Below are 26,526 nucleotides of genomic sequence, written 5' to 3' on the forward strand. Positions count from 1 at the left end.
ACACGCCTTCGCCTTCGCCATCTTGCCTCTGTGCTGGCGTCACTTCGCAGTGCGAAGTTCGCACTCTATCAGAGTACGCCAAAGGTCTTGAGTTTGCGAGGGAAAATGTGTATTACGTCAACAGTCGTTGGTGGGAATTAGACAACTTTGAATGAAACGAAAGTCATACTTTAGGGAATGTAATGTACTCTCTGGTACCTCCAATATTCATGACAACTTTGCTTGCAAATTAGGCCAACTATGGCCGGGCAAAGGTGTACTTCGGCTCGGTGCGGGAGCACTTCGGCAACTCGCCGTACGTTCTGGTGCTTCAATTCGACAGCGCTGATTGTACGGGATTCTCTTCTGGCTTCGGAATACCAGCGTCCGACAAGTGCGTGGGCACTGAGCTTCGGCCGCATGCGAGCGCAAATATCGCCAGACTCAACGCAGACGGATCCGCATCGATTCGGTGGTATTCTAAGGGCTCATGCCCGGAGGACTCCGTGACAGGCAAGGATATCGTCGACGCGGAAGCTCTCAGGACCCATTCGTGCGTAAGCTCGCGTAAATGGTACAGCGTCGAGGTTGCTCGCAGACTGGGTTCCACCGACGGAAGTGGGGATTCAGTGGGAACCGTCGATACGCCTACCACTGACTCTGGCAGCAGCAGCATTCCGACCAGCAGCACTGGAAGTAGCAGCACTGGTATGGGTACTGGCAGCAGCGACACGGGTATTGACAGCACTACCAGTAGTAGCAATGGTTCTAGCTCTTCGACGACGGGAAATGGTAGAATAACTCCTGCTAGCACGACCAAGTCGCCCGCAACATCGGGCAACAGAGCCACAACTTCACCCTCGACCACGCCCACGCCCAAGCCAACCCCAACTAAAACACCTACACCTACTAGCACAAGTAGTACAAACCGCGTTACCAGTCCCCCATCGCCCACAACAACGCCTTCTACAAGCGGGTCCACGTCGTCGACTGCGACTACAACTGCAGCTCCGACAACAAACGCTACGAGCACCAGCGGAAGCATCCAGGGCAGTGGCTCCAGCTTGATCGCCGGGTCAGGCTCAAGCGGTGGAACAACCGATACGGCTCCGACTTCAAGCGGATCAAGTAGCGGTGGGGTCGGCATCGGTGTCATCGCTGGTATCGCCTGCGGCTGCATTGTTGTCGTTCTAGTAATCGGAGCTATTCTCTTCTTCATCTGCCGCCGACATGACGCAGGAAAACACACAGACGACTCCTACATGCGACCAACTACAGCACCTTCCAGTCGCCTAACAGCGACCCAAGGAATGGTGCGCGGACAGACCGGGTTGTGGGACGACGACATCATCACTGCCAAGCGGATCTCGCGCAGCAAAGTTCAGGTCCGGAATCTCCTCAGTCGAGGCGGGTACGGAGAAGTGTACGCCGGCGTTTTCCACGGTCGGTCGGTCGCGGTCAAGATGCTGCTCCCAGCTAGTCGCACCGACATCAAGCACGTCAACAACTTCCTGGCGGAGGCCAAGATGGCGGCTACGATGGACCACCCGCGCATCGTCTCTCTCGTCGGTATCGCTTGGGACTCGCTGTCCAACCTCTGCGTCGTGTTCGAGTTCATGGAGGGCGGCGACCTGCGGAGTCTGCTGGACAAGTACCTGCAGAGCGGCCACCCCGTGGGTCTGGACCACCAGAAAGCCACCATCGCCATCCACGTCTGCCACGCGCTCACGTACCTGCACCGTCCATTATCCACCGCGACCTTAAGTCGCGCAACGTGCTGCTGAACCGCGACCTGGAGGCCAAGCTGACGGACTTCGGCGTGTCGAGGCAGCGGCTGGACGGCACCATGACAGCAGGCGTCGGGACGTCGCTGTGGATGGCGCCCGAGGTGATGATGGGCGAGCGCTACGACGACAAGGCGGACATTTTCTCGCTCGGCGTGATGCTGTCTGAGCTGGACGTGCACTCGCTGCCGTACGCGCGTGAGAAGCAGACCATGTCGGACGCGGTTCTGCTGCACCGCATCGCCTCGGGGACAGCTCGAGTGGCGTTTTCGCCGCATAGTCCGAGGGAGTTCCAGGCCTTGGGTCTTGCGTGTGTGTCGGTGGATCCTCGTGATCGCCCGACCGCCGCCGAAGCGCTGTACAGAATGCAGCTCATTTTGGCAAACAAAACGTGCCAAAGCAATGGTCGTGGCAATGGAAGGTCTCACCTGGAATACAGTGGCTCATCGGAATCGGGCAGCTACACGATATGATTCCAGACCATTCCATGGCAAGGTAATGACTTCGCGTTTGATGCGTATTGAATCGAATACTTCCAGACCACGAGATGCATGTTATGATTGTGCGTTTGTGAATACACAACAAATTTCCCACGATGCAGTTTTAGACCAACAATATATGTTATCCCCACACCGGCGTCTTCAGGTATCGGGTAGGCTCGTGCAGTTCAGTTTATTGTTGAAGTGCAACTGCGTTAGCTACGATTATGCTGCAGCAACAACGCATCACATTAACTGGTTTCCACCATCTTAACGAGACCACGGACATTTCGGGTCGAAAAGCTGATCGCAGATTACTTTCCGAATCACGTTTCTGACTTCATCACGTTTGGCAACAGCGAGCGCTTCCTTCAGGATGGCCAGTGGCATAAAGTCATCGTCACTCTCACAAAAAGTTGGGAGAACGGTATTATATCCATACTGGCCTGCGATCACGAAAGCCTTGTGCTTGAACTCTTGGGGTACCCGATTTGCGTCTGAAAGTAATTTCGCCAGTTCTTTCACGTTACCAATACGTTCGTGAGTGATGGCAGTGGAGAACGCAATGAGAATCGTGTCGGGGGATATATTGGTTCCATACAAGGACATCATGATATCACTTGTCCCACGTTTGGTAGCGGCAACGAAAGCTTCGTTCACCATTCGGGCGGAAATACGATCATTGCAACGCAGCAACGTCACAAGCTCCGAGTGTCCTTTCGTGGCTGCGATCACAAACGCCTCGCCGATGATCTTAGCCGGGATGCAGTCCTTCGCGTACAGCAGCTTGATGATTTGAACATACTCCTCCTTGCCTCTAGGGTAAAACTCGCTTAAGCTCCTCATTGCCCTCTCAAACGCGGCACGGATCGACTCTTCTCGGATATCTTTGTGTTCCAGCAGAAAGTTGACCACAGCACACGTCCTCGCCGCCACAAAAGCCTTGTTGATGGACACCGGAGTCGCTCGCTTCTTGTCCAAGAGATACGCTATCACGTTCACGTCGTCCAAAGAGAAGGCAACGGCTCGTTGAAAGCCCTTATCGAATGCCTCGGATGAAACCAGCCCCGTACTGAGCAGAAAATCTAAGACATCCGTTCCTCGATATGTACGCTCTGACGCTTCCACAAACGTCTCCGAGGTCAGATCCGGGTCGCGGTGTCCGGTCTGGTACAGATACTTCAGAGCTTTGAGCTTTCCGCAACACGCCAGCGAAGTAAACAATTTTTCTTTCTCGTGCGTCTTGACGTAGAGCTTGTACATTCTATCGGCCAGAGGAATATCTTCGACATCCACTGCCGCCACGAGCGCATTATCCAGATCCCACGACAATTCAGCCACGCCTAGCAAATACTCCACCACAACCTTCTCGCCAGCCGAAATGGCGCGCGCCAATGCACTCGAGCCGTAAACACGCCTGTCGTCATTGCTGCTTCTTGCGTGCTGCACCGTGAGCTTGACCAGGTCGAGATGACCGCCCTCTGCTACGAGAGATAACGCATGACGCACGGTGCCGTAAAGTTCAGCCTTCCTGGATGTATCCGACCCAGGGGAAACCCTACACAACAGCACCTTCACCACCTCGAGGTGGCCATTGGTGGCAGCGGCCTCGATTGCATTGAGTGCGCGTTTCCAGCAAATGTAGGGCAAACGCTCCTCCTCCAGTGCGAACTCGTCCATCAAGACTTCCACGCACTCAGCGTGGCCGTGACCAGAGGCCTCCACGAGGGCGTCTGTCACGATCTCGTCGTTGACATCTTCTACCAGCCCACGGAGCCACGCTACGTCCCCCGTCTTGGCCGCCTCCATGACAGCTTCGTCGTCGGTCATGAGGAAAATGTCGACCTGCTTGAGGACGTGCGGCGGAGTGCGAATTTCAGGCGGAAAACGCGCGGCTTGGAGTCTTGGATAGGGACGCGGTGGGGGCTGATCATCTTGCTGCTCTTGGGGCGGGCTGGTTCGTGGGCGCTTGGGGGCGGAGGGAGTCCGAGCGCTGCTGCAGTTTGAGCGCTTTGACATGTTGTTGCGTATCCTCAACATCTCATACGGCGGGAAAGTTTCATCTGCGTTGTTGGATATCGAGCTTTTATGTGCGACACACAAACTGTACGAAACTGAGTTTTAGCACATGGATGAAACCGCCAAATCTAGTACACGACGGAAGGTGCAGAAGCGTTTGATCTCTAGCAAGAGCTTCAGCCGCATCAAGCGGCCCCGAGCCACTCCACCACAAAACCTACAAGATAAATCTCCACTGCGTTCTTACCCAAGACTTAAGGATGCGTGTTTCCCGCCAGAAATCCTAGCGATCCCTCACATCCTCAAGCAGATCGATATCTCCCTTATGGCTGACGACCAAGCTGCCATCGAGGCGGCTAAGGCGGGGGACGCGAAGTGGCTTTGTGGACTGGTAGATGTTAACGACAACAGCGTGGGAGACGCCATCGTGGAGGCTTCTACCCGTGGCCACGTTGATTGCGTGGAAGTGTTGGTAGCAGAGTACGCGACCAGGGACCTTACAGAAAACTACAGTAGCTGGGCGGACTTACTGGAAGCATTCGAGACAGCCGCCGCCAATGGCCACCTGGAGGTATTAAGGCTGCTGTTGACCGAGATCCGCTCTCAGCCGGATGCACAGAGGAAGGTTGAGCTTCGTTTCACCACGAATCAGGCGCTGCTTGCAGCAGCAGATCGTGGTCATCTGGACGTAGTCAAGTTCGTGGTACATTATGCAAAAGAGGAGAGCAATAAAAACGTGCTGAGGGGCTCACATGCACTGGCACGCGCCATTTCCGGCGGCCAGGCTGCTGTGGTGGAGTATCTGCTGGGTGTGGACGAGTTCACGTGGGAGCTCCAAGCAGCATTCGTGGCGGCGGTGGGGGCACGAGATCGTTTCCTGGCTGACAGGATATACCAGCTTTACGTACAGTCGTCCACGAAGGAGAGGCTGTTTGTTTCTCTGGCGGCCGTCGGACAGCTCTATGCCTTGAAGTATCTGTACGAGGCCGGACACAACGGCCCTGAATTGGTCGGAGCGGCGTTTGTGCAAGCTTCAGAAACTCTGACGAATTCGATGGAAACAGATATGTTGGAGTTTCTGCTGGATACAGGTCGCGTTTCACCCGATGCATTTGATAAAGGCCTTGAAGTGGCGGTTGAATCCACGTGGGATGACGTGAAAGCAACAGCGTACCTTGGGGAAGAAGCGAGCGTCTGCAAAGGCGATTAACGAAGCATTCACGGTGGCGTCTACTCGTAACGTCTTGGAAGTTCTTCTGGAGCACGGGCACGTCCGGGATGAATCTATCCAAGCGGTTTTTGACAAGGCCGTGGTGGACTTTAGTGATCGCTTCTCCAGAAGAACAAGGAGAATGTTGGAATCATCGAGCTCCTGTACACAAAAGACTGCGTCTAGGCTGAGACGCTTGGTAAGGCGTTTGTGACCGCAGCCTCGAACGGAAAGTCTAAACTGGTGGCGTTGTTGCGCGGTGATGGTCGAATTTCTTCTCAAATGGTGGGCGAAGCCTTCGCTGCTGCGGCCACTCTTAAGGAAAGTCACTTGATGATGTCCCTGTTCGACGCAAGTATCTCTGCCGACGTGATCCTGACTGCGTTCTCCAATGCTGCGTCTCGAGGACGTGCCTGCAACGTGAAAAAACTGGTCAAGCTGCTTGCGAACAAGGATCGTGTACCTCAAGAATTCAAGCACAAGGCCTTCGTGATTGCAGCCCAGCTTGGACATGATGCCATTCTCCAGATTTTGTGCGACGGCATTGATGACTACTGGCCACTGGCTGTACTGAAGGAAGCGCTCGCTGCTGCCAAGTACGAAGAGGTCAAGACCTCGATTCAGAAGGTGATCTGCGATCAGCTTTTAGACCCGAAATGTCCGTGGGCTCCTATGGTGAAGCTAATAGAGGACCAGACAAACGACTCGACGAATGCCAGTGGGTAGTGACGTGATCTGGTCACGAGATGCGCCGTGAAAGAATCGTAGCTTGCGCATGCGAACCGCGTATTGCGTACTGCATGAAGTTGTCATTTTTTATCAAAATACATTGGATAGCAGATTTACCTCGCCAGCAAAAGACTTTACGCAACCTTCGAAGCAGCCGAAACCCGACAAGATGCTGGTAAACTTCATCAAATCTCTTTAGTCCTTGCTGCTTTTTAAACACTTCAGCAGGACGCAGATAGAGGTATTGGTAGCAAACGTGAGCGGTGTTCGCGTTGCTGCTGGTAACACTGTTGCCACTTTTGTCGATTGCCGTAGGTGTAAGGCTAGCTCAACTAAATTTCGTTGCTGAAGTCGTGGAAGAGTTTGGGGACGTATTGTAGCCACTTGGGCTACTCTCGACCTCTGCTGGTGTTGCCGTTTCTGTATCAAATGCGCTAGTCGGTGACGGAAGAATTGGTCGCCTGTGTCCGTTCTCGATGAGGGTAAATTACCCTGGGTAATGACGAATCCCGCCATCAAGTGCGACCCCATTACTTTGGATGTTGATCAGCAACTGTACACTGAAAGGTGCGTCGTGAAGCCCATTTACTACTACTAGAAGCACATGTACAATTAGCACTTCAATGATGGTACAATCCGTGAAGACTCTGCCGAACGAGCAATACGACCGCTAAACCCTTCCAACTCGTCAAGACAACATCAGTTTAGGTCACTACAAATACGCAACAGAATACTTAACGTACGCAAACACCCTCAACTCACTCACATTCGCGGAGTCGACATGTCGGAAGTCACGCCGCACGTTCCCTCACTCGAAGAGCTGCGAGCGAGACGGATGTAGCCGTTCTCACCCCAGTACGTGCCCCATGAGTTGCGAATCTTGATTGACGAGGAATCGTAACCCACCGCAACCACAGCGTGGTCGAGCTCCCAAGAATCACAGGAAGACACTACGCCGCCCGTGTACTGCTTCCAGACGTTGTTGCCTGATGCAACCGCAACGACCACCGGGTGCTCGTCGATCGTACTGAGCAGTTCATCCTCACCTGACAACTGTGAGTACCCCGAGAGACCGGTGTCATGAGCGTTGCAGCTGGAGCTGCACGAATACGCGTAGCCAACGTCCGACGTGTACGGGTAGCTGTCTTCAGTGCAAAGGCCGTTCTGTTGCACGGACTCAAGCGCGTATTCTGGGGCACCTCCGCCACAGCCCCAGTTCTGCGAGTTGCAGCTCACCAGTTGCTGCTCCGAGTACTTGGTGAGCGACGTTTTCCCGTTCGCAATACACTGCGCGGACTCGACTACCGATACCGTAGCGAAGGCCCAGCAAGAGCCACAAGATCCCTGGCTTTGAATCGGAGCCATGCACTTCGTTGTTGACCAATCCACCGATCCAGAACTAACGGTAGCCTTCTCCGTCACTATCGGTGAAGACGTAGTCGCACGTGCGCTCGTCGTTGGGGTGGGTGTTGGCTTTTGGTGAGGACGCCAATCCCAGATATTGGAGAACTGGTACGTTGTCTGACCTCCAGTCGAACCCTCCGAGAGCACATTAGCGGAACTATCGCTCGCTGGTTGGACGGTGCCCGCACTCAGACCATTGACAAGATTCTCAAGAAGAGATTGGATGGTTTTCATCCACGAGGTGGCGTCGGAACTTCCGCTCTTGAGGCTGCTTGCCGAATCCCGAGCCGGTATCACTGCGGAGTTGGCGTGTTGCTGCTCCACTGCTCGAAGTCGAGTTATCACGAATGTACGAATTCATGACGTAGGTGGTGAACTCGTCGTTGGTCATGGCTGAGAACGGTGACATGATGGAGAAGTTGGCGTCCGGGTTGGCGGCCTGCACGCTAGCGATGTTCTGCTTGGTCAAGAAGATTCGTTGACGGAGGTCTTCTTCTTGATCGTCAGCACTGCGGTCTTCCGAGACCGGCATCCAGCCGTTCTTCTGGGCTACGTCGCCGAACGCGGTCCTCCACTCATCGAGGTCGGCTTGAGCGCTGTCCTTCTCTTCAAGATACCGCTGGTAGTCGATGCCAGCGTGCATCGGGCGGGCAACAACTGTGATTGTTGCGACCATCGCACCAGCGATTGCTATCGCGAGGCAAAGAGTTGAAGTGCGCATTGCAACAGCTAGGACGGGCGATGACTTGGAAAGGTGGGAGAGCTTCAATTGTGTTGGTTTGATGGTTTGTTGGGGGATTCAAGAATGAGCTCTCGGGTGTTGAAGGACTTGCTAGTCAACGCGGACCAGAGTACGCGTGCTCTACTTGCAGCGATCACGAAGATGATCGATAGCCTGATGAAGCCACTTGACGAGTTCCGCGCGAACAGAGAAAAGCAAGCTTCCACCCAAGAACGGACCCAAGTTCAGGCGCAGCGCTTCGAGGCCATGTCGGTGACGCGATCTGAACATCCCAGCTGGAAGATCGGACATTTCCCTGCCACGTAGCTCCTCGTATCCATCCACGCGTCTGCGCTTCAACCACCACAACAGCGAGTGCTACTGGAACAGTCGTCACCAAGCTGAGTGCTGAGACTTCAGCATCCAATCTCTTGTGGGTAAAACTGGTATGCTTTCGACCTTCCCCTTACTGCGTTGAGATAAAATCACCGTGAAAGTTGACATCTCACCAAGATCACGTGCCTAGAGATCGCTCAGCGGTGGTGACTAACACGACAGAAATCAAGTACTGCTTGAACGATTCTGTTTTGGTTTCGGCTAACCCTGCAGCTGGCTGTCGGTACACTCAAAGGCCCGAAGAAAAGGAAGTTTAGTTTTACCCAAAGAATATCACCGTGGTGTCGGCACAATACTTGGTCAATAACTCGTGGCATTATTGTTCTGGATGGCATCAAGAAACACCAAAAGGAACCACAAGCACTCAAACACAAGAGTCGAGACGATGAGGAATACGCGGGGGACTATTCGAAAGCTCTCTAATAAGGTCGTCTTCCTTGTTAAACTTCTTGTGGGTCTTCTTCAGCGTCCCTGCGATCTCCATAGAATCCTCCGCCGACGTCCCTGACGGACCGATCTCCATAGAGTCCTCCGCCGATGTCCCTGACGGACCAGGAGCTGGGCTCGATGTCGACGATCCTTTACGCGTCTGGGTGGCTCTGGGTTTCTTAGGTGGCATGAACGACGAAGTTACCAGGTAGATTAGCGAATGGACCATGCATGAAATTGACGGGGTGTGATCGTGGTGGATTGACATACTATCACTCTAAGAATTTATTGCTGCGCAGTTTGACTTGACTGGACACGGATTGTCTGCGAAAGCAAGCATATTGTCTTCCCGGTCCGTGTCCCCGTCAGTTATCAGGTTCTGGATTAGGATCAGGAACCGTGACTGCGAAAACTCTCTATTATTTACAAGTACTTTTGACCGATACTTTGACGCACGAACATCCAGGCAAAAATCACGAAGCACAGGAGGCTTCAAAGCAGTTTACATCTTGGGGCGCGACATATCCGTGAGCATGCCGCAGGTGCCGGTGCCGGACGAGCTCCGAGCCATCCGAACATACCCGGCCTCGCCCCAGTCAGCACCCCACGAGTTCCGGACCTTGAAACTCGTGTCGTCGTAGCCGACAATAAGGACGGCATGGTCCAGGTCCGTTGTTTGGCAGCTCGACATGATGCCGCCCGTGTACTGTTTCCAGGCTGCGTTGCCGGAAGCGACTGCCGTAACAACGGGCTGCGACTTGAGCGCTTCAATGAGGCCGGCTTCGTCGCCATCTTTGAGGTGCTCGTAGCCGGTGATGCCGGTCTTGCTCTTGGCGCAGCTCGCACTACACGACGGTGAGTTACCGTTGCTCGAAACGTAGGGGTACGCACTCTCCGCACAGAGGCCGTTCTGCTGGATGTACTCGAACGCGTACACGGGGGCACCACCCCCACAGCCCATGTTCTGCCTATCGCAGCCGACCAGTTGCTGCTCCGAGTACTTGTTGACCCCCGATCGACTGCCCTTGATGCACTGCAAGGACTCGACGGCAGCCACAGAGGCGAACGCCCAGCAGGAACCGCATTGGCCTTGGCTTTGGACGGGAGACATGCACGGAGACGCCGACCAATCAACCGAGTTGGCCGTACTGAGCGTAGCCTTCTCCGTACGGACAGGAGTCGAAGGCTTCTTTACGACAGGCTCAACGACAGGAGCACGAGTCTGCGGCTTGGGGGCAGAAGTCTTGGGGGCTGCAGTAACCGGGATCGGCGCCGGTGTTGGTGCCGGTGTCGGTGGTGTCGGTGCCGGTGTCGGTGCAGGTGTCGGCGGTGGCGTTGGAGCTGGCGTTGGAGCTTGGGTGACAGGCACCGGGGCGGCAGTAACAGGAATTGGTGCTGCGGTTGCAGGGGCCGGCGCGACAGTAGCGGGCTTGTACCATTGGTTGTTGGCAGGTTGAACCCAGTGGGTGTTGGTCGAGGTGCTGGCGTCCTTGGCGACGTTGTCGGTGGCGGGCTTCACCGTGCCGATCGTCCACGTGCCGCCCATTTGCTGCTGCAGACTCTTCATGAGTGCATTGATCATGTCCTGCATGCTCGTGAACGTGTAAGCTTCTTGCTGCTGTCGAAGAGAACGCTTCGTGGTGGTGGTGGCAGGCGGGGCTGTCGTCGCCCGAGGCGGCGGAGGGGGAGTCCGGGTGTGGTTGGCTCGAACGTACGAGTTGAGGACCTTGGAGGCGAACTCCTCCTTGGTGAGTGCCGAGAACGGCGTCATGATGGAGAAGTTGGCGTTCGGGTTGGAAGCCTGTGCCTCGAGAACGTCCTGCTTGCTCATGAAGATGCGCTGGCGCAGGTCTTCGTCAATGTCGTCCAAGCTGCGTTCCTCCGAAAAGTCGGGCATCCAGTTGTTCTTGGTGGACGTGGCGAAGAACTGCTGCTTCCAAGACTTAAGGTCGTCGTCAGCTTCGTCCCGTTCGGCGAGATACCGTTCGTAGTTGATGTTGGCGTGCATCTGCCTCGCTTCAACGACGCTTAGCGTTGAAGCTGCGAGCCAACACGTCGCGATCCATGCAGTCGACTTCACCATATTCCAATTGAAGTCGAAGCGTGCCGCTTACAGGAGAAATAAAAAAATGAGGCTCGGTCACAACGCCAACTGGAGGCTGGTCCGCATCCACCGAGACCGAAGCCACGCGCGGACCGGAGGCAGGAAGATCCATCTGATCGCCATGTTCATCCGGGCCATCTGTCGACGAAGAGCCGATCCATTTGGAGCTGTTGGGCGCCTCGTTCGAGCAGCAAAAAATCTGAAAATCTGTTCGGAGACTTTGAGCAGTGCGAGATTTCTACCGGACCAGGTGCCGCCCTCGCAGCCACTGCCTCGCGAAAGAACTCGCTGTTGAAACGACCTGACTGTGCTCATTCGTTTTCGCGCTGCACTTGCATCAAGTCCAGCTCAACTCGGCCAGAGTCATGTCCGTTGGACGACTATCGAGCTGCATCCGGTCGGTTAGTTCACGCTGATAAGATACGTCTTTCCTCTAGTATTGCGTCGTCACGCGTTGAATCACTAGCCACGCGGTTTGCTAGAAGCGTGCGCGGCACTGCTGGCCTGACCGTCCAGCCAACATTTCACGGCTTGGGTCATGTCTGGAACGGTAACTACCCACTCAGCTGTGCTCGCTGGGGCCAGCATGTTCACAAGTGGTAGAGGATGCAGAGGCGCGGACTTGCTCACGTGCTCGCCAAGTGGCGGACCTTGTGGAGATATCATTGCCCCGGGGACATCTGCTTAGCTGTGGTCTGGTCAACGACCGAAAGTTGAAGTCTCTCCTCTATAGCACCGCACATTGAAGACAAAGCCTTGCTGCTTTCGTTTACTTGTTATTGACGCAGTTTACTAACAGCATTCTTTCACTACGCTGCACTACACTACACTACACTACACTACACACTCATCGAGACATACAACATAGATATCCTAGAAGGTGGGGTACGACATGTCGCCGTACATGCCACAGGTGCCGGTGCTGTCACTCGTTCGCTCTAGTCGAATGTAACCCTCCTCGCCCCAGGACTCGCCCCACGAGTTGCGGATCTTCCACTCGCTGTCCGTGTAGCCCACCACCACGACGGCGTGGTCGAGCTCGGTGGTATCGCACGACGAGATCACTCCACCCGTGTACTGCTTCCAAGCGTTGTTGCCCGACGCCACGGCGACGATCACCGGCTGCTGGGCGACGGCAGTGGCAAGTCCCGACGCGTCGTCCACTGTCTGGTAGCCGGTGATGCCCGTGTCGACTGCCGAGCAGCCAGTAGAGCACGACGCCGCCGTGCCGTCCGACGACGTGTACGGGTAGCTGTCCTCCGTGCAGAGGCCGTTCTGCTGGACGTACTCCATGGCGTAGATGGGGGCGCCACCATTGCACCCGTAGTTCTGGGTATCGCAACTCGTGAGCTGCTGCTCCGAGTACTTGGTCAGCGACTTCTGGCCCCCGTTGATGCATTGGCCCGACTCGATGGCCGCGGCGGTGGAGAACGCCCAGCAGTCACCGCAAGAGCCTTGGCTCTGGATGGGGGACATGCAGCTCGAGTCCGTCCAGTCCACCTCGTTCGAGCTTGACGTGGTGGACGTATCGGTGGCCGTCACCGTCGCCGTGGATGCGGAAGACTTGGCCGATGAGGTTGCGCTGGGAGCTGCCGTTGTCGGAGTCGGCGTGGTTGTCGGAGCTGCCGCTGCTGGGGCAGCAGTGATTGGAGTGGTCGGTGTCGGCGTTGTCGGTGTCGGTGTCGGCGTTGTCGGTGTCGGTGTCGGCGTTGTCGAGCTCGAATCAGAACCGGCAGGCTTGACGGTCTCCGGTTGGAAGTCGTTCCGGCCCATTCCACCAAAGTTGAAGCCGTTGCCCCACTGCTGCCAGAGCGACGAAAAGCCCGAACTGAAACCAAAGTTCGACGCTGCATTGGCCGCCGATCCCGACGAGGTAGTGACAGTCGTTGATTCCGTTCCGGGCCCCGAAGAGGTTGTCGTAGTTGTAGTGGTGGTGCTCTTACCGTCGGCTCCCGTCGTCGTGACACTCTTGACGCTGTAACTCGTGTCGCTGTTTGACGTTCCTCCCAAGACCGACGTGGGGCTGCCGCTGCTGGCCGAGGTGGTCACCGTCTTGATGCTCGGCGTGGTGCCCCTGCTGTATGTGGTTTTGGTGCTGCTGCTTCTGTGCCAGCTGCGCAGCCGGCGACTAGCGGAACTGCTGCTTCCCACGGCCGATCCGTTGTACGCCCGGTAGGCCTTGCCCACGTAGGCGGCGAACTCGTCGTTCGTGAGGAGCGTGAAGGGTGTGTTGGTGGAGAAGTTGGCGTTCGGGTTGAGCGCCTGGATGGCGGAGATGTTCTGCTTGGTCATGAAGAACCGCTGCAGGTGGTCCTCCTCCTCGTCGTCCATGCTGCGCTCCTCCGAGTTGCTGCTGGACGGCGGTATCCACCCGTTCTGCTTGGCCATGTCGCCGAAGTTGGACTTCCAGTCGGCCAGCTCCTGCTTGGTCACGTCCCGCTCGGCCAGGTAGCGGTGGTAGTCGATCCCGGCATGCATTTGACGTCCGCTCACTCCGGACACGGCGGCCGCTGCGATCACCGCGACGCCGATGTAGCGGAGGGCGCGCGCACTAGTGGATCGGTCTCGAGACTGCATTGCTTTTCTACGGATAACTTCGGTGCGCTACGTTCGACTCGCCTCGCGCCGAGCAAACAAATCAAAGAGTGAGTCTTGAAGACGGTCGCCCACGCGCGGAGGATGCAGAGGAGCGCCAGGCATGCGCCGTTGCTCTAAAGGGGCAAATACGTAGGACACCCGATAGCCCTGGCACAGCAGACCATTTGGAGGCATCACGGACACCTTGGGTGACGGTACGTCAGTCCATTGAGGCGAGTGTGGCGAGGTAGAAGCGGATACGTCTTGCTCATCTGGTCACTTCGCACCCGCCTCATGGTTCCGCGGTGCCGGCTGCAGGCGATTCTGCACGCCCAGCTGGCGCCAACGTGTCATGGCGACGCGTTGCCGTCGCTGTTGTGGCGATGAGATCGACTAGCAAAGTGGCTTCGCTCTCGCAGCCACTGGCCAGCACCTGGACCGTTGGAAGCGTGCGCCCGGACAGCCAAATGCCCGCTAGATCAGATTCAGCCGATCAGCTGTATCCGCCCGGCGCAGTTGAGCGCTGCAGCCCACTCCGCAGGTTGGGCTGGTCGCGCTGCTCTCTAGGGAAGGCATCGTTGTTACACGGAAGGCCCGGCACCGAAATCGGCGCCGTCGTCTCGGAACGAAAGGAACAACATCCTCGTGCAGATCTCGAGTCTGGAGACGAAAGGCGTTCGGTCTGCAAGACCACATCACATGCCACGGATCATTTCGTTCTCGATCCACACGAAAGAAGGTTGAAGCCGTAGGTGATCGGTCTCCAATGCGGACAACCAGACAAGTCGTGCGCCGCAGGCGGTGACAAACTGGAATGTCACTGCTGCCTTATACACGTTCCCGGCTTGGATAGCGCGGAACTTGCTGCTTGAGCGAAAGCGCAATCCAAGCGGCCGCCGAGATGTCGATTGATCACTGCCACGCGAACGCCTTCGTCCTGGCTTTTAGATCTGTAGTGAGACTACATGTATCTCCCGATCTCGGGAGCATTGGGCACGAGCGAGTCCATGTTGTCATGAACGGAGGCCAGTACGTTTACCTTGCCCCCAAGCGCCATCATTTGTTAGGTTTTGCTTGCGCTCGAAGACGCAGGTCGAGCGCTGTGCGTATACACTTGGATAGTGCGGCGTGAGCGTGGCATATTGGTACCAACGTGACGTGCACTGAGAGATTCAACCTCTTCAACGTAACCTTGAAAGCGTTATGCATGTACAAACCGACACGAAGCAACCATGTTCATGAGAGACGTAAGAACCGAAACACGATCACGTGTGGCTCCTACACTGCAAAACGGGATATCGCGGTGCTGCCGTCCGTAAGGAACGTTCCAAGGCTTGGAGCGGATGTCGTGCACGGTTCACCCACACGAGACAACTTCGCCGAAAAGAGGAAGACTCGGCACCCAGCAGATGCAACGTTCGACTCGAACCGGCCGCAATTGGATCAACGTAGCATGCTTGCACCAAGGTGTTGAGTCCTGTAGACTGGGCTACAGTACACCATTGCTCTCACCGCACTCGCCTTGACGCTAAAGTTCCAAAAGCATCGCGACCGTAGTGTCAGGACATTTTATCAGCTCTCGCAGATCCTATAATCTCTCTGGTTATCGATTTCGCAGTGCTACATCTTCTCTGTTATTAGGATACTGTTGCTGCACCAACTGCTCGTGAAATTCGCATATGCCAGTCTTTCGACTTTACAGATGTTTGCTGCGGAACCACGATGGGGATTGCAGCAGACCCTGGTCTGCCGGAAGACACTGTGTCCGTTGGCTGTTCGAACACCACTCGATGCGCTTTAATCGCTACAGTAGCCGCCGTTGATGTGCCAACTTCGAGTTGCAGGTGTAGACTCCACCTTGGCGATCGCATCGCTTCGAAGTCGGCATCGTACGGTGCGATGTCCCAAGCCATTGCCAGGACAGGCAGCAGGTGCAAGTCGCATATCCCGACTCTATCCGTGGGCCGATCCTAGGCTAACTCACAATCGCAGACCAAACTCCCAGGTCGCTTCTACGCGGCTTGGGCAGTTTGAAACTTGCTGCGTCGTGGGCACTCACTTGTTTGGGCTGAAATCACAGGACATCGAGACAGGCAATACAGGGCAAATACCTAGGAACGGCGAAGCATGCAGCCTCGAGTGTCAACCGCGACGGTGGCGTTGGCGGTGGCCGTCATGGCGGCCGGTCTGCCCGATAGCAGCACGCTCGTCGACGCGCGACCGATGCACGCGGCCATCGTGTCCAAGTACCATCGGTACTTGGAGGAGAAGGACGAGATTTCGGCCAAGCTGGACGCGTGGCTCGAGGTGTGGGGCCCCAAGGGACCGAAGAACGGGTACATTCCCGTCACGGAGTCGCGTAGTTTGGACGACGAGCTGGAAGACCAGCGGCAGCGGTTCTACCTGACCCAGGAACAGATCTCCGAAGCGCGCGAGGCCAACCCGATGGCGGAATTCGGCACGGACGGACCGTTCACGCTCATGACGATGGACGAGTTCAAGCAGTTCCTGTCGAACACTCACGTGAACGAGGCGGAGAAGACGGAGGCCCCGGAAATCCAGAAGCCGAAAACGATGTCGGAAAAGCAGGACGACAACAGTGAATCAGAGATCAAAAAGTCCACGAGTGACGGTGACGACAAGAAGGACGCTGATGACAAGAAGAAGACTTTCGCGCCAGCGACGGAGGGCCCGACTGTCATCGCTGCCGTGCGTCGCCTTCGCACTTCAGGTAAAAGTCAGTTTGCGTTCAATGGAGGCGATTACAGCGCAGACGCCGAGAAGGGCTACCAGAGCACGACGGATTCGTACACTCAGACGACCCAACCGATGTACCAGGGCAACACTGGCAGCAACGCAGGAAACACGAACGCGAATACGAACGGGGGATGGAATTTCGGGGATGTGTCGACAGGCGACAGTGCTCAGGTTGGCACTGTCTCGACAGGATCCAACAACCAGGCCTGGAACTGGTGGGGTAACAATGGCTGGGAAAACAACGGCACTTGGTGGAACACTAACAATTGGTGGAGTGGAAACACCACTTGGTGGAACAACTGGGGAGGCTCAAACACAGGAAACTCTCAATGGACTCCGGCGCCCAATTCTCAGTGGACGCCACCGCTGTCTGGGTGGACACCTCCGTCAGGATCCGGGAACTCTCAGTGGATACCGGCGCCTGCTTCTTCAGATAACCAGTGGTCTGCAGGATCGTCAAATAACAATCAGTGGACGGCCCCTAACACTGACGAAACACCAGCAGCACAGACCCCTACAACCCCAGTGCCGACATCAGTTCCTGAAACGGATCCTCCCGCTGCACCGCCAGTGACAGACCCGCCTGCCACTGAGGCCCCGGTCACCGCACCGCCGGCTACAGATCCTCCTGCCACCAAGGCACCCAAGCCCGCAGCTCCTGCCCCTGCTCCTGCTCCTGTTCCTGCTACTAAGAAGAAGTCGACGACGACTGATCTCAAGACCTCAGACACGACAACTGCGGGCGACTCGGACTCGGACTCGGTCGACTGGAGCAAGTCGGGCTGCGTCAACCCTCCTGGTCTGCAAGGTCAGTGTGGCAGCTGCTGGGCGTTCGTGAGTATCGGCGCTTTGGAGGCCGCTCAGTGCATCGCCAATGGCGACAAGAAGGCGCCCACGTACTCGGAGCAGCAGCTCGTGAGCTGTGACACGAAGGACTACGGCTGCAACGGTGGCGCCCCCGTGTACGCCATGGAGTACCTTCGCGACAACGGAGTCTGCACGGAGAGCAGCTATCCATACACCTCGATGGAAGGCGGAACTGCAGCCGCGTGCGCGAAGACGTGCACCCCCACCAAGTCGGGCATCACGAAGATCGTCCAGCTCAAGGCTGGCGACGAGGCCGCGCTCCTAAGCGCCGTGAAGACGCAGCCCGTGATCGCGTCAGTCGCGTCCAACAACGTGGCGTGGAAGCAGTACATGGGCGGCGTGATCACGTCCTGTGACACCGCGACGGTGGACCACGCCGTGCTCATCGTCGGCTACGACGCCACCACCATCAAGGTCAAGAACTCGTGGGGCACCGACTGGGGCGAGGACGGCTACGTGCGCATCAGCCGCAGCCCCAAGAACATGGGCACGTGCGCCGTGCTCACCGACATGTCGTACCCCAAACTCTGAGAGGAGACCATCTTTTTATCGTGAAAAAAATATACGTCAAAGTCTGCGTGGATCGTTTTCAGCAAGGCAACTTCAACTTGGTATATGTGTACCATACACCAATTTAGCGTACGCACACGTCAACGGTGCTAGAATACCTTAATCAACACGTTGAGCAGGTTATTGATTCTAGAATCCAAAACGCCACGTTTCTCATGTGAGACGAGGTTACGGATAAACATTTGTTCTGAAAGGTAAAATACGCACATGTACCCCTTTCCTCGCATCAAAGCATCAGCAGCGCCCTGCATAGCCGTCGCCTTATGCCCGCGCTGCAGCGTCTCGCGCATCTCCGCATCCGCCCCCGCCGCCTCGCGCCCCTCGCCATGAGCTCCTCGCCTCCTCGCCGCTTCGCCTCGTCCCGCCCGGACGCCAGAGCCACGGCGCTCACGCGCTTCGTGGACGAGAACGGCGCCATCCGCTGCGGCCAGCGCACGGACGACGGCTCCACGGCGCTCCTGGTGGAGGACGACGACCCGCTGGGCTCGCTGCACTTCACGGGCGAGACCGCCACCATCGAGAAGGTGCTGGTGCCCGTGGTGCCGTCGCAGATCCTGGGCATCGGCCTCAACTACCGCAAGCACGCCAAGGAGACCAACATGCCCGAGCCCAAGTTCCCCGTGCTCTTCACCAAGGGCGTCAACGCGCTGCAGAACCCGCACGACCCCGTGGTGATCCCGCGCGTGGCGTCGGACCCGCCCGAGGTCGACTACGAGTGCGAGCTCGCCGTGGTGCTCAAGGAGGCCTGCCGCGACGTGACCGAGGAGGAGGCGCTGAGCTACGTCGGCGGATACACGTGCGCCAACGACATCTCGGCGCGTCGCTGGCAGGGCAAGAAGGGAGGAGGCCAGTGGTGCCGCGCCAAGACCTTCGACACCTTCTGCCCGCTGGGCCCCGTGCTCATGACCCCCGAGGTCATCCCGGACCCGCAGACGCTCGGGATCGCCACCTACCTCAACGGAGAGCAGGTGCAGAAGTCCAACACGGGCGACATGATCTTCTCGGTCGCCAAGCTGATCAGCCAGCTGTCGCAGGACTGCACGCTGCCCAAGGGCACGCTCATCCTCACGGGCACCCCCGAGGTGAGATATATTGTGTGCTGGATGGTGTGGGTTAGGGGGCTAACTGTTGTTGTTGATATTGCTTATGCGTATCTTTGCAGGGTGTTGGTGTCGCTCGCAACCCTCCGCTCTTCCTTGCTCCCGGAGACATGGTGGAGATCGAGATCGAGCGTATCGGCAAGCTCGTGAACCCTGTGGTGGGCGCCTCGGCGCTGTAAGTGCAGTACGTGAAGTGTAGCCTGGCCGCTTCCAAGTTGCCAGTCTCAGCCACGCGGGACTCGAGATCGAGTGCAGGTTTCCTCGGAAGCAGCTTTGTGCTAATCCCTTTTCTCAAAGAAGCTCGTCCACGTGGCGTTTTGAACGAAGTCATCCTAGTGTGTACGCGAGTCCCGTCTCCCAGTGCGGTTTGTCTCTATCTTCTTGCAGCCCGTGAAGCCGAAGCGAGGCTCTTTTGCGCTCTTCCTAGCTTTTCGGTGCGCGCCGCGAAACCACACGGCGACGGCACGATGATAACGAGTGGTGCTCTGTTTTACACTTGCGGTTGCCCAAGGTAGGACCACCAGCCGAGAGGGCGGAGCTTGCTTGCCTTGCAAATGCATTGCGACCTTGACGCAGCGTTCGATCGCGGGGTCCGCCACCACAACTCGGCTCCCACCGGGAACCCGTCTAAGCAGCAGCAATACACTGTAAGTGAGCCACGCACGCATTGAATCAACAATGGACCGGGTTACAGTAGTCCGCCCGCAGATAGCTAAGGTGTCGGCAGCCCAGATATCATCGCTGCTTGGGACCAGATCCCTTCCGGCCGGGAAGGGATCCGGTACGGCAGCATTGACGCGGTTCCGCCTGGCAAAACTGTAAGCTGCTGCTCGACGCCTCGACGGGCGTGATCGAGTGTCGATCGGCCGATCAATCGCCGCCGCCGCTGGCTGTGGTGCATGGACGTCGGTGACACCTTGCTCACCGTGAGCAAAGCATTCAGTGCACGGCAACAAGTATCTTCAACAACGGGCACGCCGCTGCTACTTCACAGCGCTACTTCGCAGTGCCGCCCCATCTGCAGTGGGGTCCACACCACACCACACCGAAGTGGGGTTTGGTAACGTAAATTCCCAAATAATACCCCTTACCCGTATAGTACCCTCTAAAACGTAACCCACTGCGTAACCCATGATTACATGGTTACTTCAATACAAATACCAAGTATATTTTTGGGGGCTTATTGTCGAAAGCATGTTTATGCATGGAATACTGTATAATATACGTAATTTATCAGATTTTGTTTGAAAACGGGAGGGTACTAATAAATAGTGCCCGGGGTATTATTCGGTAATTTCCGTTAGTAGTCAGCAGAATAGTAGCGATAATATTACTACTACTATATCACTACTATAGCACTGTGGTCTGCGCCTTATAGTAGTGATATAGCTATAGTAGCGAGAAAAAATGCCACTAGTAGTGATAATATTAGTGTTAAAATCACTACTACTATCCCGAACTTCAACCCACGTTAGATCTTCAAAAGGCGCGAAAATAGGTGGTTCTCAGCCCTCCCCTCCGCGCGCTTTGCGCTCTTTGGCTCATTTCTCGATACTCGGGCGGAGGAACAAGCAGTTAAAGCGCGCTAGGAGGGCTGTCATTGGTGGAAGGAAGCAAAGACTTCATCGTGCAGTTTGTATTCACCAGTCGAGTAGTCCGTCGACCTCTGAAAACGGTAGGGCTGCCAGCACGCATCATCTTGCTTGGCTAATACTTCTACCAGCAGGTTCTCCAGCCACCCGCGCCTCAGCAAGTACTTACTGACAGCGACACAGGAGTTAAAGAAGCTAGGAGCAGAGTCACTAACAGTATCCCTGACTACATCATTCATAACGCACTCACGATCGATCGACTCGGTGTGGAGCTCATCTAACGGCAAGGCCAAGGCATGTACAGTATGCATATTGTTTTGCTGTGTGTGAATCCGGAGATGTGTTCACTACCGTCCTGACTTTAGGGATCCAAGTGCAATTTTCGGGTGGCATCGTGCGGTGGCTGATCCTGGTGCGTGTCTGAATTTCTGTTTTGCTCAAAGCTGCTGAATCTCACTGTATCGTTTGCGAATACATTTTAATTGCTTAGATGGCGATGTCCTCGTCGGCGTTACTGGTCAGCTGCTTAACTTGCTCGAGTTTAGCTGGGGGCGTGGTTGTTCAACAGCATTCCTAGGTTACTTCGTGACGGGACCACTACGAACAAGGATTTCCTAGGTTACTTCGTGACAGGGCCACTACGAACAAGGATTGACCTTTTACACTGCGGCTTTGGCGTCGTAGTTCGCGCGCGTGGAGGAAAACAGCGGCAGAAATGGGTACAGTGTAGATAGTAGTACTATAGTAGTGATATTAGTAGTGATATCTACTAATGACGTTCTCCAACTGCTAATAGTAGTATTAGTGCTATCGACTCTGAGTCGGATAGTAGTAGTAGTATCACTACTAGCCAAAATTCTCACTACTACCAAACCCTGATTGTGAGCCGGAAGGCTCGTAAACTTCTTGCGAGCTTTCCGGCTCAAAGCAAGTTTACGAGCTCGAGTCCTGTCAAGCCGAGCGAAACCTTCACGACATGCAGTTCGCACACTGCAGCGCAGTCAACGGCTGCAATGTAGAAAAACAGCGGGCCCACGACCGTTTAGAGTTAACTCGTGGCGTCTGCAAACGTCCAGAGCCCGAAACTATGCGGTTCTTACCTACAAGCACGAGTGTCGAAAAAAATCAACCGGTTCAAGACAACCCGCTGCTGACGGACTGGCTGGCTGGCGCAGAAGTACGCGTGGCCCCCGACCGTTCATGCAGCCAAACAGGCACAGGCGGCGCTGCATATTGCACTCGGGGCATCTCCGCTGGCGCCAGCACTTATTATTTTCTCGCCGCTTTCGGAGAAGAGGCCTCGGCTCGCGGGTCGCCTTGTTGCAGCTCGGCGTCAAGTCTGCACCGCGGCTGTGTCCACGGGGCAATCGCTACTTCAGCCGTCGCCGCCGCGGATTGGCTGTAATCGCGCCGTCGCGACCCGACGGCCGACGCGCTACTTCAGTGAAAACCGGCACCGTTCCCCCCGCGCACAATAGAGCGAGCGAGCGAGCGAGACGCGCCCCGCCGACGCAGAGGAAGCCGCCAGCGAAGCCTCACCCGCCAGCGCACGGCCGCAGGCTCAGCCGAACTCTCCCCCCGCCGCGGACGGACGGACGGGAGCTCATCGATCGCGTTTGAGAGACCCCTTGGCCGCGTGAACCCCAGCCCTGCATCAATCGATCACGTTCTGTGATATCGAGCCTCTGCCGCAGTACACTACCGGTATTACTTTCTCTCTTCCGCCAACAAGGCTTATGCGCGCTTCCGACATGCCGGCGTCGACTGCCACGGAGACTCTGGACGACCAGGACGAGGCGTACCTGGCCCAGCGTCAGTCCACCATGGACTCGGCCACGCTGGACAAGCTGCTCATGGCCGAGAAGAACCTGGCGCAGGCCGGCCAGGCCACCACCAACGTCTGGAAGCTCATCGGCAAGCTGCCGAGCGAGGAGCTGGACGCGCCGCCGCCCGCGCGCGAGGCGCCCAGCCTCTCGGCCAGCATGTCGCTGCCCGCCCGCCAGAACTCGCGCTCCGCGGTCAGCTTCTCCGCGTCCCCGGGCAGCCCGCGGCGCACGCGCACGCCCACGCGGCGGAAAGTGTCGACCCAGGCGTCCGACGACCTCTCGAGCGGCAAGTTCCTGTCCTCGGGGCCGCTGAGCCCGCACAACGAGCGCAACCGGTGGGCGGCCACGGCCCCGACCGGCTCCAGGGACCTCGTGGTGGACACGTCGGACGCGGTCAGCGTCGAGGCCCGGGCCAGCCCGCGCTACAACATGGAGATCCCGCGGCCCGACTCGGTGGGCCGCAGCTCGCTCGGCTGCTACGCGAGCACGAGCCAGAGCAACAGCTTCTACGAGCGGCCCACGCACTTCAACGGGTCGGGCGGCGGCCACGCTATCGACACTCTGAGCGACTCGTCCACCAACTTTCTGGTGGAGAACGGCCGCAGCAGGTCCACGCACACGAGCAGCAGCAACGTGTTCGGCTTCAACCGCAACGCGCCGCCGTCGTCCGAGGTCACGCTCTACACGTTCACGGTCAAGAAGAGCGACAGCGTGCTGGAGAAGCTCGGCAGCAAGCGGGCCAGCATCCAGCTGCAGGTGGACGTGGAGGAGCGCATGATCTACTTCCTGTCGGCCCACGACCAGCGCGAGGAGTACAGCTGCGCGGCCGTGACGGCCAAGCCCCAGTCGCGCCTGGGCATGCAGCTCAAGATCCAAACGGGCAACGCCAGCGTGAACAAGAAGATCACGTTCTACAGCACGGAGGACCGCGCCAACTTTGTGCAGGCGCTGGAGCAGGGCAAGGTCATGGTCTACAGCAAGAAGAACCCGATTGCTGGCACGCCCTCGCGCGCGCCCACGGAGATCATCGACGAGACGGCGTCCACTGTCTCCAGCACCTTTGAGCGCTCCAAGCTGCGCGACTCGATGGTGAGTGACCACTTCAATCTGCTGCCGGGTGAGTCGGTGCTGGAGCATGTCCAGCGCGTGACCAACCTGGTGGTGATGTCCCAGAGCGACCGCGCAGTGCAAGGCGTGCTGAAGATCACGTCATACCGCATCACGTTCGTGCCGTACGATTCATCGTGGAAGTTCGGCTCGTTCGAGTTGCCGCTTGCTGCTATTGATCTGATCACGAGGGATGGCCTCATGCTCCTCATCACGTGCAAGGACCTGCGTACGCTGCGACTCGCGATGCACGACGCGTACTCGAGGAAGAAGGGCTACGACCAGCTCCCGTCGACGCCCGACTTCCGGTGGCTCAACTTGCTCACGTTGCGGATGAAGCCGCCGAACATGATCGGCGCGCTGTTTGCCTTTGACTACCACACGGAGCTATCGAAGGAGCGTACCGCTCCACTCCCGGAAAAGCACAATGGCTGGTTCGTGTACTCGCCCTTCGCTGAGTACCAGCGTCTTGGCTTCCTGTCGGCCAAAAAACAGCCGGAAGAGGAAGGCGTGATCACGTGGCGACTGCTCAAGAACTCCAAGTTCCGCTTCAGCCCCACGTACCCGCAGCTTATGGTGGTGCCGTCGCTCATGTCTGAGGAGCAGCTTGTGCAGTCGGCTCGCTTCCGATCACGCGCGCGTCTTCCTGTCGTCGTGTGGCGCCACCCTGTGAACAAAAGCGTGTTGTCCCGCTCCAGCCAGCCTAACTACGGTATGGCGGGCAACCGATCCGAACCCGACCGGATACTTCTGCGCGCGTACCGCGACTCGGCCAACAAGAACAGCTCGAACATGTCGCCGCCTCTGCACATTATCGACGCGCGCAAGCCCATCGCAACCAAGGGCAATCGCCTGAAAGGAAAAGGTACGCAACTGATGAAACGTATTATCCGGGCTTGTTGAAATGATTGCTGATCTTATGTTTCTTGATCGCCTATGCAGGTGTGGAAAACTCGCAGCACTACGACAACGCGACTATTGAGTTTATGGGCATTGCTAACATTCACAAGATGCGCGAGTCATTGGACGCACTTAAGTGTAAGTTGAACGCTTTAGAAGCGATGTGGTGTGGAGAGTAGCAGCGACTTACCATCAATTTTTGTGTTTTTGTTGGTACAGCCTTGGTTAGTCCTAGCAGCGTTGAAGACGGCGACAAACACTACCACAACCGTCTCGAGAGTAAGTTTTTGTCGAGTTCAAATTGCTTGCCTATTCACGAAGACTCACTCTATTTGTTTGATCTATGCAGACACTCGATGGCTTAAGCACGTGATGCGTGTGTTGTCCGGCGCCCGGAGGGTTGCAGAGGTTCTTCACGAAGACGGCGCTTCGGTACTGGTGCACTGCAGTGACGGCTGGGATCGCACTCCGCAGCTGGTGGCTCTGGCGCAGCTCATTCTCGACCCGTTCTATCGTAGCATCCGAGGTTTTGCCAGCCTCGTAGAAAAGGAATGGTGCTCATTCGGACACAAGTTCGCGGATAGAATTGGCGTGGGCAAGGACAGTTCAGATCAGCCGAACGAGCGGTCGCCGGTGATGCTGCAGTTCTTGGACTGCGTGTGGCAGATGACCCGGCAGTTCCCCACCTGCTTCGAGTTCAACGAGAAGTTCCTGCTGCACATTTCGGACTCGCTCATCTCCGGTCTGTACGGCACGTTCTTGTACAACTCGGAGCGCGAGCGTGTGCTGGACAAGGTATGGGAGCGCACGGAATCTGTGTGGACGCCGGTGCTGGAAAACCCGGGGCCGTACAAGAACCCGTTGTACCGACCCACGAACCGTGTGCTGTATCCGCGGGCAAACCTGAAGCGCGTTGTGCTGTGGGATGGCATGTTCTTCCGGTGGGACCCTGAAAGCCACCCGGATTACATGGAGTTCATGGACCCCGTCGAGAAGCACGACGACGACGCGTCCGCGTACGATGAAGACGAAAGTCCTCGCGGCGCCAGTGTTCTCAACTCGCCGTCGGTAATGCCTATTGGTGGCGATCTTGAAGAGGACAAGGTGGAGTTAGATATTGACGTGATTCACGACTTCGATGAGTTCCGGGCAAAGACGCTGTCGGACTGCTCCGACATGAGTGACGACGACGATTTCGAGATATCGCCCAGTGTTACGGCTAGATACGACGGCTCGTCGACGCTGACAGCAGACGAGCTCAACATGACGACACCAGCGACCAGCGAAGTTGATTCCGAAAGCTCGGCGTCTGCTGAGGCGCGCCTCCAGCTGGACGAGAGTACGCTGGATCGGTATCACCACGGAGCTGAGGAGCGCACCCGCCAGCGCGCGCAGGGACGCAACATACGCGAGGCGTTGCTGCTGGCCCCCGACCAGAGCCGCATCAAGTACCTGGAGCAGCTGCTGAGCGAGAGCATCGCGCGTGAGCTGCAGCTCGAGGCCGAACTGGACTCGATCCTGCACCGCGCAGCCCGGGGGAAAAGCTCCTCCAACGGCACCACCCCAAGCAGCTGCAACACGGCGGCCGGAGGTAGCAACAGCGAGAATGGGTCGACCCATTCGTAAGGCAGTTGACTGACGATAAGCAGTAGAGAGCGCGAGAGATGCTTTGGCTGCTGCCGCCTCCCTCGCTCGGCTCGGCCTGCTACTGGCAAGTTTTATTTTGCTTCTGCTTAGTGAGTTTGCGTGTTTCGGAGCGTTTAGTTGGACGTGGCTGGAGCAGAGGAGCTGGTGAGGAAGGCATGCAGGACACGCCACAGCAATAGATTCGTACTCAGTATAATATAGTCGATGGCACTCTCCATTTTGCATCGTTGTTGTGTCAGTCTCCTCGCGGTCGACTCGATTCCCGAGTAAGGAATCCTAACCTTCAGTTCAGCCTTTCGACGGGATCCGATAGTGACGAAATGGATGGT

General features: G+C 56.8%; 10 protein-coding genes across 10 annotated transcripts; 6 read left to right on the forward strand and 4 right to left on the reverse strand.

Annotated features, from left to right (window-relative positions):
* Positions 1-689: 689 nt before the first annotated feature.
* On the forward strand, positions 690-2,236 carry PHYSODRAFT_257885 (hypothetical protein; the record flags this gene model as incomplete). Its single annotated transcript, XM_009522622.1, has 2 exons — positions 690-1,691; positions 1,745-2,236. The coding sequence occupies 2 exons, from the start codon at positions 690-692 to the stop codon at positions 2,234-2,236; spliced, it is 1,494 nt and encodes a 497-aa protein (XP_009520917.1).
* A 276-nt stretch (positions 2,237-2,512) lies between these two features.
* On the reverse strand, positions 2,513-4,261 carry PHYSODRAFT_257747 (hypothetical protein; the record flags this gene model as incomplete). The annotated part of the gene is made up of 1 exon (XM_009522623.1): positions 2,513-4,261. The coding sequence occupies one exon, from the start codon at positions 4,259-4,261 to the stop codon at positions 2,513-2,515; it is 1,749 nt and encodes a 582-aa protein (XP_009520918.1).
* A 325-nt stretch (positions 4,262-4,586) lies between these two features.
* On the forward strand, positions 4,587-5,471 carry PHYSODRAFT_326621 (hypothetical protein; the record flags this gene model as incomplete). Its single annotated transcript, XM_009522624.1, has 1 exon — positions 4,587-5,471. One exon carries the CDS (start codon positions 4,587-4,589, stop codon positions 5,469-5,471), a length of 885 nt encoding a protein of 294 aa, XP_009520919.1.
* A 282-nt stretch (positions 5,472-5,753) lies between these two features.
* PHYSODRAFT_326622 (hypothetical protein) lies at positions 5,754-6,197 on the forward strand (the record flags this gene model as incomplete). The annotated part of the gene is made up of 1 exon (XM_009522625.1): positions 5,754-6,197. One exon carries the CDS (start codon positions 5,754-5,756, stop codon positions 6,195-6,197), a length of 444 nt encoding a protein of 147 aa, XP_009520920.1.
* Positions 6,198-6,962: 765 nt separating this feature from the next.
* PHYSODRAFT_485610 (papain-like cysteine protease C1) lies at positions 6,963-8,247 on the reverse strand (the record flags this gene model as incomplete). Its single annotated transcript, XM_009522626.1, has 2 exons — positions 6,963-7,599; positions 7,859-8,247. The coding sequence occupies 2 exons, from the start codon at positions 8,245-8,247 to the stop codon at positions 6,963-6,965; spliced, it is 1,026 nt and encodes a 341-aa protein (XP_009520921.1).
* A 1,405-nt stretch (positions 8,248-9,652) lies between these two features.
* On the reverse strand, positions 9,653-11,158 carry PHYSODRAFT_480058 (hypothetical protein; the record flags this gene model as incomplete). Its single annotated transcript, XM_009522627.1, has 3 exons — positions 9,653-10,378; positions 10,670-10,783; positions 10,862-11,158. 3 exons carry the CDS (start codon positions 11,156-11,158, stop codon positions 9,653-9,655), a joined length of 1,137 nt encoding a protein of 378 aa, XP_009520922.1.
* Positions 11,159-12,015: 857 nt separating this feature from the next.
* PHYSODRAFT_540335 (papain-like cysteine protease C1) lies at positions 12,016-13,732 on the reverse strand (the record flags this gene model as incomplete). The annotated part of the gene is made up of 1 exon (XM_009522628.1): positions 12,016-13,732. One exon carries the CDS (start codon positions 13,730-13,732, stop codon positions 12,128-12,130), a length of 1,605 nt encoding a protein of 534 aa, XP_009520923.1. The 3' UTR covers positions 12,016-12,127.
* A 2,274-nt stretch (positions 13,733-16,006) lies between these two features.
* PHYSODRAFT_482112 (hypothetical protein) lies at positions 16,007-17,986 on the forward strand (the record flags this gene model as incomplete). The annotated part of the gene is made up of 3 exons (XM_009522629.1): positions 16,007-16,354; positions 16,499-16,735; positions 17,237-17,986. The coding sequence occupies 3 exons, from the start codon at positions 16,007-16,009 to the stop codon at positions 17,984-17,986; spliced, it is 1,335 nt and encodes a 444-aa protein (XP_009520924.1).
* Positions 17,987-18,351: 365 nt separating this feature from the next.
* Positions 18,352-19,304, forward strand: PHYSODRAFT_481470 (hypothetical protein; the record flags this gene model as incomplete). Its single annotated transcript, XM_009522630.1, has 2 exons — positions 18,352-19,107; positions 19,188-19,304. 2 exons carry the CDS (start codon positions 18,352-18,354, stop codon positions 19,302-19,304), a joined length of 873 nt encoding a protein of 290 aa, XP_009520925.1.
* Positions 19,305-22,453: 3,149 nt separating this feature from the next.
* PHYSODRAFT_555387 (hypothetical protein) lies at positions 22,454-26,282 on the forward strand (the record flags this gene model as incomplete). Its single annotated transcript, XM_009522631.1, has 4 exons — positions 22,454-24,515; positions 24,593-24,688; positions 24,770-24,829; positions 24,900-26,282. The coding sequence occupies 4 exons, from the start codon at positions 22,454-22,456 to the stop codon at positions 26,174-26,176; spliced, it is 3,495 nt and encodes a 1,164-aa protein (XP_009520926.1). The 3' UTR covers positions 26,177-26,282.
* Positions 26,283-26,526: the final 244 nt, after the last annotated feature.

Source organism: Phytophthora sojae (assembly GCF_000149755.1).
Source record: "Phytophthora sojae unplaced genomic scaffold PHYSOscaffold_2, whole genome shotgun sequence".
NCBI classification, from domain to species: Eukaryota; Oomycota; class Peronosporomycetes; order Peronosporales; family Peronosporaceae; genus Phytophthora; species Phytophthora sojae.